This window comes from Electrophorus electricus, chromosome 25 (assembly GCF_013358815.1).
Source record: "Electrophorus electricus isolate fEleEle1 chromosome 25, fEleEle1.pri, whole genome shotgun sequence".
Taxonomy (NCBI): Eukaryota; Metazoa; Chordata; class Actinopteri; order Gymnotiformes; family Gymnotidae; genus Electrophorus; species Electrophorus electricus.
The window spans coordinates 4,448,792-4,459,677 of NC_049559.1; the positions used below are offsets into that span (position 1 = coordinate 4,448,792).

The 10,886-nt window shown below is 37.4% G+C and overlaps 1 protein-coding gene across 1 annotated transcript; it reads left to right on the plus strand.

The window, feature by feature from the left end:
• Window positions 1-61: 61 nt before the first annotated feature.
• On the plus strand, window positions 62-10,861 carry LOC113575348 (interferon alpha/beta receptor 1-like). The gene is made up of 11 exons (XM_027006799.2): window positions 62-557; window positions 1,010-1,139; window positions 1,298-1,473; window positions 1,709-1,866; window positions 3,139-3,295; window positions 5,705-5,822; window positions 6,016-6,182; window positions 6,407-6,561; window positions 8,479-8,623; window positions 9,821-9,975; window positions 10,318-10,861. Exons 1-11 carry the CDS (start codon window positions 260-262, stop codon window positions 10,474-10,476), a joined length of 1,818 nt encoding a protein of 605 aa, XP_026862600.2. The 5' UTR covers window positions 62-259; the 3' UTR covers window positions 10,477-10,861.
• Window positions 10,862-10,886: the final 25 nt, after the last annotated feature.

Genomic DNA, 10,886 nt, shown 5'->3' on the forward strand with positions numbered 1-10,886 from the left:
ATGTGGTCAGTAGTAAACAGATGTCTGCATGAACTGCTACTTTCTCTGAATTATGATGCAGTCAGAAATGGGTATTATCTTTATTTTTAAAAAAAGTGAAAACTTTTATTTTGTTGTGGAACAGTGACTAACAGCCCTACATGGCAAACAGGCTGAAATGTTATAGAAAGGAGAACAACAGGGAATCTTTATTCTGTTTTCTCTTCACATGCATGTACTGGTGAATCATATGTGACAGTAAACTGTGGAGTCATTTGTAATGAATGCATTACGATTCTGTGCAAGCCATGGTGGTGTATGTACTGACAGTAAATGGAAACCACTCTTACACCAACAGGAAAAAAGCAGTAGCAAGCCCAGCTGTTGCCATGTGCACCTTTTATCTTTATCCTGTACGTGTTTACACAGTGTCTTACATGAGCGCACCTACGATGCAAAGCATGCAGACGGAAAGACTAACAAATGTCAGCACAGTGCTTTGGTGATGATGAGGATGATGTCAAAACAGCACTGGATACTAAGAACCTGGCTGTTTTTATACCTTCTAGTGCAGAAAGGTATGGAAACATTTCACACATGCACATAAATATATACACCCTTATATTTGTATGTGCTATTGCACATATGGAGAACATTTATTCTTCACAATTTTGATATTGATCGTGAAGTTTATGACCAGAAGACTTAAAAAACCTAAAACGTTCAAGTTCAAGTTCGGTGTATTCGTCACATACATAGTCATACACAGTATAACTCGCAGTGAAATGGTGGAGAGTGCTCTGTCCAAACTGAGGAAGAGAAACGGGTGCATAGAGAAAAATATATATACAGATAAATATATATATGCAGATAAATATATATATTCTATGTATGTAACCTTTCCTTATTTCTAAGTAATCTATTTATTTAAAAGTAATCTTAATGTCACCTTTTTTTACAGCCTTGTTTATACTTTCATCCCTGTGCATGTGCCCAGTTTTGTTTCTCCTTTTTCTCATTTTTTGTTCAGTATACTGTTTTCTTCCTGCTCCTCAAAACGTGACCGTTATCTCCTTTAATCTGGAGCACAAGCTCACGTGGAGACTGGGCCCTGGGAGCCCCCCCTTTGTACACTTCCGTGTGCAGGTCTATCGTAACAAGTAGGTGATGAAGTCTTTGGTATAGGAAACACTAAATTGTTGAACTTCTTATTCAACGAAACTGTATTTGAGACTTTTATGCCTCTTGGAACAAAATGCAAAGTGCCTGTTTATGCATTTAATGAAACTGATCGACCTTCTTGTCTTCTTTGTTGTAGGAGGAAACTCTGGGTACCAGTTTCAAACTGCTCAGATTTGCAGATGGGCGAACCATGTGACTTAACTACTTCTTTCAAGAATGTATACGGTTATCACCTGGCCCAAGTGCAATCTTTTACCACAGACCATGAATCGAACTGGACCAGTTCAAAATTCTTCCATCCCCTGCTGGAAAGTAAGATATTCTCATTCTCATTCTCATTCTCATTCTCATTCTCATTCTCTCTCTCTCTCTCTCTCTCGTCCACGCACCCACACTCAGCCTAAGCACACAGTTCACACTTGATGCCATCGGTGCTCCTATGGGGCTGAGGGATTCCTCCTCACTGGGATTTCTCCTACTGTATCATAACCAGAGGCCAGCACTCTGCATACAGTTTCATTCCCTGACCCGCATTCCCTTCATTCAGCAACAGTGGGTCCTCCAGTAGTGTCACTGACAGGCTGTGGAAACTGCCTTCTCCTGCAGCTCAGTCCTCCAACCAGCAGGGGTCTCCACCATGGCTTGGTGGAATACTTCTTTAGGGAGTATACTGTCAATGTGTCCAGAACTAGAGACAAAGCACAGGTGAGTCTGAAATGTTTATATAGATGCATTTATTGCACCTATTTTTATAGCAGATTTTATTATTGCTAAACTGTTAAAGATTATTTAACTCAGCACATTTGATTACATTTGGATGTTTAAAGTAAAAAACAATGCATTTACAATCATTTTAAATTCCATGAATTGGATAATTCTGCTTGTAATTTTTAGTTAAGAGGGGTCCTTTCCTCTCAGTATTGTACAAATGTAAAGAAAATTATCTCCCTCTGCTTGTAAGCAGCATCCTAAATCTCCGAACCCAGGTTTGGGGATTTCTAAAGTGCACTATTAAATCAACATATGCATGCACATATGCATGCACACAAAGTTTGTGGTTGCTAGAAACTCTAACTCTCTCCCACACCCCAGAGTACATTTGTGCATTTTCACAGAAAGTGTGCCTTTCTTTCAAGCAAAGCTTTTCAAGTTTTTTTTTTTTTTTTTTACAAACACAGGAAATGGCAGAAGTCATGATATGACTTCCATTACAATCAAACATTTACAGAAAGCAAGAGCTAGTGACAGGAAATATAATGGTATTTAAGCTGTGTGGTTTTCAACCATTTAATACAATGAAGATAAATGCATGTATGTGCCAGAAAGAGTTTTTTTACACACACGCACACAAAAAAAAAATCCAATACACTTCTTATGTCAAGGTACTCAGATGTACTTTTATATGGAACAGTGTTTGTATCCACACTCGCAGTTTGCTAATTTGAATTCAGCTCAAACACAATAAGCTGCATTTAGTTGGCTGAAACTGCATCCAGGCTTCTTTACAAAACCGAAGAAGGCTGGAGCTGCAGTATAGAAGTTAAGACTTGATAATGGCATTATAAATAATATAAGGTGGCAGAACATGGGTATAAATAATTTAAAGATAAGAATCAGGAGCATTTTAATAAACATCTTAAACAGAACTAAACATAAAGAATAGGGGTTTAAAACATATTTAATGAATGCAACAGATTTTAATTTAAAGGTTATGTCATATTAACATGCAAATGTGTCATAAATATACCTTTCATATGTTTCAGTTGCTTGTAGGAAGAGGATATTAAAATATTCAAAACCTGCAGGTTCTGTATAAAGAAAAAGCTCCTAGTAACTTAGCAACCATTTTTAATTTAATAATTGAAGTTTTTTGTTTTTTACTTTTTAAAGTTCCAATTCATGTATAATATTCAAATGTGGTATAATGTAATGGATGTGACAGTACTGGTGAATCACTATCTTTGACCTCTTTCCCAGTTTACAATAAGGGCTTCCTCTGGAGAGACTCTGATCAATTATCTTGAGACGGGGGCACAGTATTGCATCACTGCTCTTCCGCTGCCAAACATAAACATGAAGGCACTCCCTTCTGGCCCTCACTGTGCCTTCACCAGCCAGGAGTCTGTTGGCACAGGTACAGTTTAGTGCACCATCACATCAAATTACAGCCTTGTCCTTATGGCCTGGTACAAGATCCACACTTATACCCTTTTTAAGTGTATATGGATGTTGCCATTAAATTATAGTATATAAAATATAATAAATGTATAATGTAGCATGTGTATGTCCTGTCCTGTAGTGCCAGTGATTTTGGGTTTACTGTGTGTACTGTTGGTCTTGGCAATACTTGGATCCGCAGCTCTAATCAGCAATGGGCAACTTCATCATCTCCACAAGCACCTATCAAGAACTATGGTATAACATTTCTTAATTTCTCTTCTGATTATATTTGGAGAGATACATAATTGTCTGTAGCTGACTGAAATGGGGGGAAAAAGTGTCGCTCATGACCAGTATTCACATCTATAGAATTTTTAAAAATTATTTATTTAAAATGAATGTGGTGTATTTTGTCATTGGCCCAAACATCCTCTTCACCTCTTTGTTGTTCTTTCTGTTTATCTTCCTTTTTCTTCCTCTCTCTCGTCTCCCTCCAAACTAAAATCCTTTCTTACCCAGAAGACCCCAGGAGCACAGGAGCCCTCTGCTGCCTACATGTTAGCACTGGAGCCCAGAGGAACCTGATCATGTTTCAGTGTACCATCAGGGAGGATGAAAATGCAAAGGGGTCTCTGTGATACAGTGCAGATAAGGCAAAATGAATATTCATTACCCATGACGCAAATAACACATCATAATGAAACTTTAAAAAAAAAAAAGGAAAACAGAAGTAAACGGAGGAAGTCACATGCTGATGCACAAGCAACTGAAAAACAGAACTAGATAGATAGATAGATTACATAGATATAGAATAATAAATAAAGTTCATGTTTCAGAGGTTGTTTTCGCTAGCTCAGAATACTAGTATAGACACTTTTTTTTGTCTGACAGTACATAAGAATATTACTGTTGTGTGTTTGAGAAAATTGAATAAAAATTTATTAAACTCAGAATAACGTTTTAAATGTGCTTTTGCTGTCTTGCTGGTGGATTGGGTGATGAGACACTCGCGCCAAATTCTGTCATTATTGATGAATATTATTATCGTTCTTTTTACATCTCTGCTGCTGTTACACATCATGCCAGAGGCATAAATGAACTGGTAGGATTCCTTGATCACAAAGGTTTCCTGCATTCTTGGGTGGCGTAACTAAGGAGTTCTCCAAAGAGATGTCAAGATGCGGGGGGATGGTCAGGTTTGTCTGACTGTAGTGCTGTGAAAGGCGTTTCAAACACAGGCCACATTTACTCCTGCTGTACGAAAATGTCTCTGCAAAACACGTGATGGAGGTACTAGAAAGAACGAACACTGGTCTGACGATAGCGGTGTGTTTTGCTTATTCATCCATTGATTTATTTATTTTTGGACTGACGTCGTGCGCGAGCACTGCGCACGCGCCGTGCACGACTGGGAGTTTCGGTTTCTCCTCGAGCTGCACCTCGCTGAGCCCGGAAGCGACGCTGGACCGGCGCGTGGATCTGTTCCCCGCGGTGGACATCGTCTCTTCACAAGCGCGGTGACCATGTTGACATTACTGGCAGCTCTTCTATACAGCTCCGCTTCTGGTCGTGCAGGTCAGACTTGGGTTTTTATGTTGTCAAATTAGATTTAAGAAAAAAATATATATAAATAAATAATAATAAAAATATATATATACACACTTTTTTTTTTTACTATAAGTGTGAAACAAGCTAAATTGGTTAACATTTCAATTTCTGAAATGTTAGTTTCGTATTCGTTAAAAATATCGTTGTTTAATGTGAGGTTATATTTTGATCCCGAGATCCTGTCATACACTGGACTTGGAATCCTCGGCGAACAACTTACTGTAAATTTGTGCTTGACTTCCGTCATGGGTCGAGCTTGCATAGGTAAATCAGGACAAAAAAAGTGTCCTGTTTAAAGCAAACGGAACCATTTACAAAGACAGTGGAGTCACAAAAGAAAAGTTAAAAAACCTGGACCAACAAATAATTTATTAAAAAAAAAAATTAGAAGACGGATTGACAACGAGAGCCAATCTGGAAACTAAAACTACCCCAGGCTACCTAAAATATTTTACGCACATTCTTAACATAAAGAGTGTACTGTTAAGTGTCTATATTTAAAAATGTACAATATTTGAAATATATAGCTTGTTTTTGTCATTGTTTTCTGCAAAACTACTACGACAGTTAAATTAAAGCATGGGATAACAATAGCCAGCATCAGTTGTATATTCCATGTGATATTTAGGTGTTTTGCCTAAGCAAGTTATGTAAATATGCAGTTTTCATTTTGTTGTATATTTTTGGGCATTGTCAGGTGTGGCATGAAGTATGACAATATTTTGCTGTCTACTCCCTTCACTTTTTGTGTGTGTTTGTTCTTCATCACCCTCAGAACAACTCCCCCCACCTAAGAATGTGACACTAAAATCGTACAACATGGGCTTGGTTTTGGAATGGGATCCACCACAGAACTCTACAGGGAGAAACTTCAAGTACTCAGCAGAGTACAAGTATGGTTAAACGAATCCAGGACAAAACAGTGTTGCAATAAAAAAAAAAAAAAACAAGAACAACAACAAAAAAAACCAGAAAAATTCTCATGATCTGAATCTTACTAGAAGTCTACTGTTTAGGGCTAACTGTGTTGTGGGTTATAGCCAAGTGTAAAACTTTCTGTGTTTTGCTTGGTATTTGTGTTTTTAGAGGGTGGTCCAATTTTGAGGCTGAATGTAATGGCACCTCATCATTAAGCTGTGATTTCACCAATAGCATCACATCCTTTGGAACTTACACGTTCCGTGTGCGGACAGAACTGGAGGAAAGGAGTTCTGTATGGGTGATGACTGAGGAAGTAGCTTTGGATAAAATAAGTGAGTGGACTTTCATTTGTGTTTATCACCTTTGCTGTGTCTTTGTTCTTATCTGGACCCCAGTAATTAATGTTGTATCATCGCTTTGATACTGAGGTCAGTCCTTTTAAGAGTTCAGCATTTTATGTTTTTATTAAAAAGTTGACTTATTATTACTGACTCTATATGTTAACTGTCTTTTCTAAACAGCTTCTTTTATGTCCCTTCCTGTCTTCTGAGCACAGCTGCTATAGGCCCTCCATACGTGAGGCTCCTAAGCAGGAAAGGGGAAATCGAGGTTGATATCACGGATCCTGTCTTAAGAAAAAGTGATCTTAGTAATATTTATTCAAAGGTTTCCTATGTCATCCATTATTGGATTGAAGGGAAATTGAAAAAGGTATGTTGCCGTGTCTACAACTTACAACAACCTTCTTTATTGCCATTTATATTTCACTTTTCCATCAACAGAATGCCTGTGCTAGTGCCATAGCCAGTGCTCATTCCTGGCCTCTAGTAGAAAGCTGAGAACAGGTCAAGATTTTGGCACTGGCACCATGTTGGTGGAAAAGTGCTATACTTGCGTGGTTTGTTTTGTTTACTGGCTCCCATTATGTACTGTAATGTGTAATTTAATTAGGGACTCAAATACTGTACAGTTTGATATTTAGCAAATATTGTGAAAAACATGCAGAATTGTCGTATTCTGTTAGGAACTTTAATTGTAGAAATGCAACTAGTGTCTATTTTTATAGCTGCTTCAATTCATCTTTTTTTTCCATGACAAATGAAATTTATCATTAGCACTTCTTATTTTTTTACCATCTTCTGCAAAAGCTCTTGTAGCCCAAAATAATGGTTCTAGCCTGGTTATGGCTTGGTTCTAGACAAAACATTACAGAAAAAGAAATTGTACTTCAGGGAAATGCTTTACATTTTAAGAAAACTGAGAATTTCCTTGTGAGGAAATGTATTCTTTTGTACTGGTTCTTTGTAGTGAATCAATTAAGAAATCCAACCAAACATAGTTATAATAGCTGCTCTTTCACAACTAAACTTCATAAACTCATAACATAAAATTCCATATTGTAACATACTGAGAAACACCTTTTTGAATTCATTTACATTTTGTTTATGTGGACAGTAGTCTACCTGGTTTCATATTTGTGGTGTGCTTGCCTCTATGTGCGTTTGTGTTGTATTTTGTGTATTATGTGTTTTTTGTTTCTCTTTATGGCACAGTGTACTGACACAGTGTTGGTTATTAGGTGTAAGTAAATATCCATTGCTACAGTTGATTTGGGCTAGGGACTGATTCCACAAAATCCATCCCACATGTCAGTACTGTTTTTAATAGGGCTTTGTTGATTTGCCTTTGCTACCCCCCCCCCCCCCGGGGAATCCCACGTTCTGTTCCATTACTTTATTAGCTCAAGTAACAGGACAAATGCAAAATGTGCATGTAGATTACATTGACATAATATTCATCATATTAACAGGTAAAATAGTTTCCTTCTTGAGTAAGTGGCTAGGGTTCATTTATGTGCTTCTTGGAGAGGTTTGTCTTCAGTCTTTGTTTGAAGACAGCTAGGGCCTCCATTATGGAATACTTTATATGATTAGAGGCAAATGCCACAAGCTGCTGTATAAAATTGATGAATTCACCTCTTCAGCAGTGTTATATTTTGTTCAAAGCAATATTTTGTTCAGTAGCTGACAAATTCAGTCTTTAGATTTCTTGGTAGTATTGAGATCTGTAACCCAAGGTACATGTGTAAAAACCATAGGAAGATGGAGGACATAGCATGTTTAGGGATGTGTTGATATTAGGCTCTTGCATACCCAGAGAGTATTCTTTATTATAGTCAAAGAGTATGTTTTTAATTGAATTCAGTATTCTCTATTTAGGTATTCCATTTTGGACCCCACCACTGTACTGTGGAAGCATGGCATGTTTAGAACATAAGCTGTAGTGCTTACTAAAATGTTGCTGTTGTCACACAATACCATATAGAATCTTACTACAAGAATTTATTTAAGACACTTTTTCGATCACAGATTTCCACCATTCACTGCTTTCCAAAGATGTAGCCTCGGCCATCTTTAAAATAGTTACTTCATTGAGAAACAAACTATGTAGCAAACTAACAAAATAAATAAATTTCTTTAGTAAGTTTGCTACATTAGCAACAAATAAAGAAATGTATTGATTAGTTTTTTCATTGATAACTTCACCATCTGGCTTAAGCTAAAATAGAGTTTCTGCCTGCCCTAAAGCACTGGCTCAATGTGACAGATGTTCTTTAAATATCTGTAGGAAGAGCTGCGAGGAGAGCAGAGAAAGGTGATGCTTCAGAATCTCACACCGAAAGTCTGCTATTGTGTGCAAGTGCAGATACTTTTGGATGACAATAAAACTAGCTGGCCAAGCAATGTGACCTGTGAAATCAACACTAACAGTGGTAAGTTTCCTTTCCACATTTCCAGTTCAGCAAATTTTCTTTCCTTCTGTTTCTTTTTATTATAATGTTCTTATGTATTTCATCATGAAAATAGTGTAAAATGTGATTATATTTACTCTGTAGTTAAGGTAAAACAAGACTTGGGTTACATTTTTGACCACCTGTAATCATTTATCCAAAATTGAAAATGTTTTAATGAATCATTAAGAACTCCTGCCTACACAGACACTGTCTACTTTAGTAGGTGTCCCATTTATACGTGCATTATTGTTTATATAAGTGTAAAGTTACAGTCTGTAATTGTTCGGTTGCCTGTGCCTGTTACCTGACACCAGCACAACACCCTCTATTTAGGCTGTTACAGTTGTATGCTCACTGATTTATAGACCACAGAGCTAGACCTGTGGTCTAAGACTAACCAGTGAAAATGTACTCAGGGATGGCACCATTGGAAAGGGCACCTGTCAAAACCCCCTTGGTTTTCAAACTTCTAGGCACTTGGTTTCAATGGCAATAATCTTCATGGCAAATGTTATAGCCATCCAACATGATGGCTAATGGATTTTAGCCATATATTCCTAGAATACCAGCCCTAGAATTAGGGACTCGTGTTATCAAAGTGGCCAGTATTACCAAAGTGGCTGGATAACCCTAGATTACATCTTTTTGCTCCTGGCCAACCCTAGAGTTTTGGCCACTTTGGTGATATTCAGTCTCTATTCTTTTATTACCAAAGTAGCCAGTCTAACCCTATTGGCCTTCCAGCCCTAACCTTAACTGTAACACTAACTTGACCTTTAACCTTGCCCCTAAAACTTTTGTTTGTCTGCGTGTGTGCCTGTGTGTGTGCCTGTGGTGTTTCTATGGGCAGGTGTATGTGTGTGTTTAGCAACAGTGACATGCGTTATGAATATGAAGGTGCTTTACTGTTTTTACCTTTAGTGTCAAAAAGGGTGATTTGGTTGACAAAGTGGTTCATTCGCAGAGTCTCATTTCAGCACTTTGATGTATGCATTTGTTCTCTCTCCAATTGTTTTTCTGAGCTTAGAGATTTCACCTTCAGCCAGAATTTGAGGATTCCTATATTCAATCACTTTGAACAACAAAAAATGCAGTGTTGGAGGGAAAAAACGTCTTCACCATTCATTTCGCTATCATGATCATTTATTGAATACCATTGTATCTCTCTGCCTATAGATGAGATTAAACCATGGCTGATAGCAGTGGTACTGGTAGTCAGTTCCATCGTCACTATGGTTTCTGCCATCCTGATCTTCCTTGTTGTGATGTGTGTCTACAAAGTGATTAGATATCTTCACCCTCAACCCACATTGCCTGAAGACTTTAAACAGGTATGTTTGTATTTTTTGCTTGCATTGGTGCATTTGCTTTTTTTTGTGCTACAGCTACACATTTATGGCATTTAGCAGACGCTCTTATCCAGAGTGACTTACAAAAGTGCTTTGTCATTTACTCATAGAATATACATAGCCAGTACAGCAGGTTAGAGTCCAATATACACTTGATCTAGAATACTGTAGAAATACATGGATCACTGCTGATGCCTAGAAGTACAAAAAACAAAGTCAAACACTGTTGTGTGTGCGCGCATATGATGGGTGAGGTTTTTTTTTTGTTTTTGTTTTTTTGTTATTGATTCATTCTGACACTCACTGCCTTGCTTGTTCCTTCAGTACTTCTCAGAGATGCCTCAGTCCTCCATATTTCTGGCCATGCAAAACAGTCATCAGCCTGAGGAGCTCTACTATGAGGTGAGCATTGTTGCAGATCAGGAAGTCCCCACTTCACAACTGGACCTCCAAGACACAGAATGCTTAAAGTTGAACACCTGAAGGAGTGCATCTCCTCAAAAGTCCAGGAGAGATTTGGACTGGAGGAGAACAGGTGTGATGGGGATACCGAACAGTACACAAAGGGATACATCCTAATCAGTTGTGGATGGGGAGATGGACAAACCTTTTCAGTAACGAGTTAGATATATACTTGAGAAATACTTTCCTTAAATAAAACACATGTTGTAAATAAGAATTATATAATGTGTATTTTTATCGAGGGTTGAAATTTATGTGGACTTTTTCATGCTATTTTCAACTTTATATTTTAAAAATAAATTGATATATTGAATTATTTTTATTTGGAAAAATGTATATTTTTATATGATGTCAACTGACTTCAATATTTAATGACTTCATCTGTCCTAGAATATTTTTTTTGTTATTGGACTTTAAAGATATTCATTAAA

Excerpts from the sequence above, each read along its gene's own strand:
- LOC113575348 (XM_027006799.2), top strand. The coding sequence starts at position 260 with ATGAATGCATTACGATTCTGTGCAAGCCATGGTGGTGTATGTACTGAC. Across the intron at positions 6,183-6,406 it reads AGTAGCTTTGGATAAAATAA|CTGCTATAGGCCCTCCATAC; the intron begins GTGAGTGGACTT and ends TTCTGAGCACAG. Across the intron at positions 6,562-8,478 it reads TTGAAGGGAAATTGAAAAAG|GAAGAGCTGCGAGGAGAGCA; the intron begins GTATGTTGCCGT and ends AAATATCTGTAG.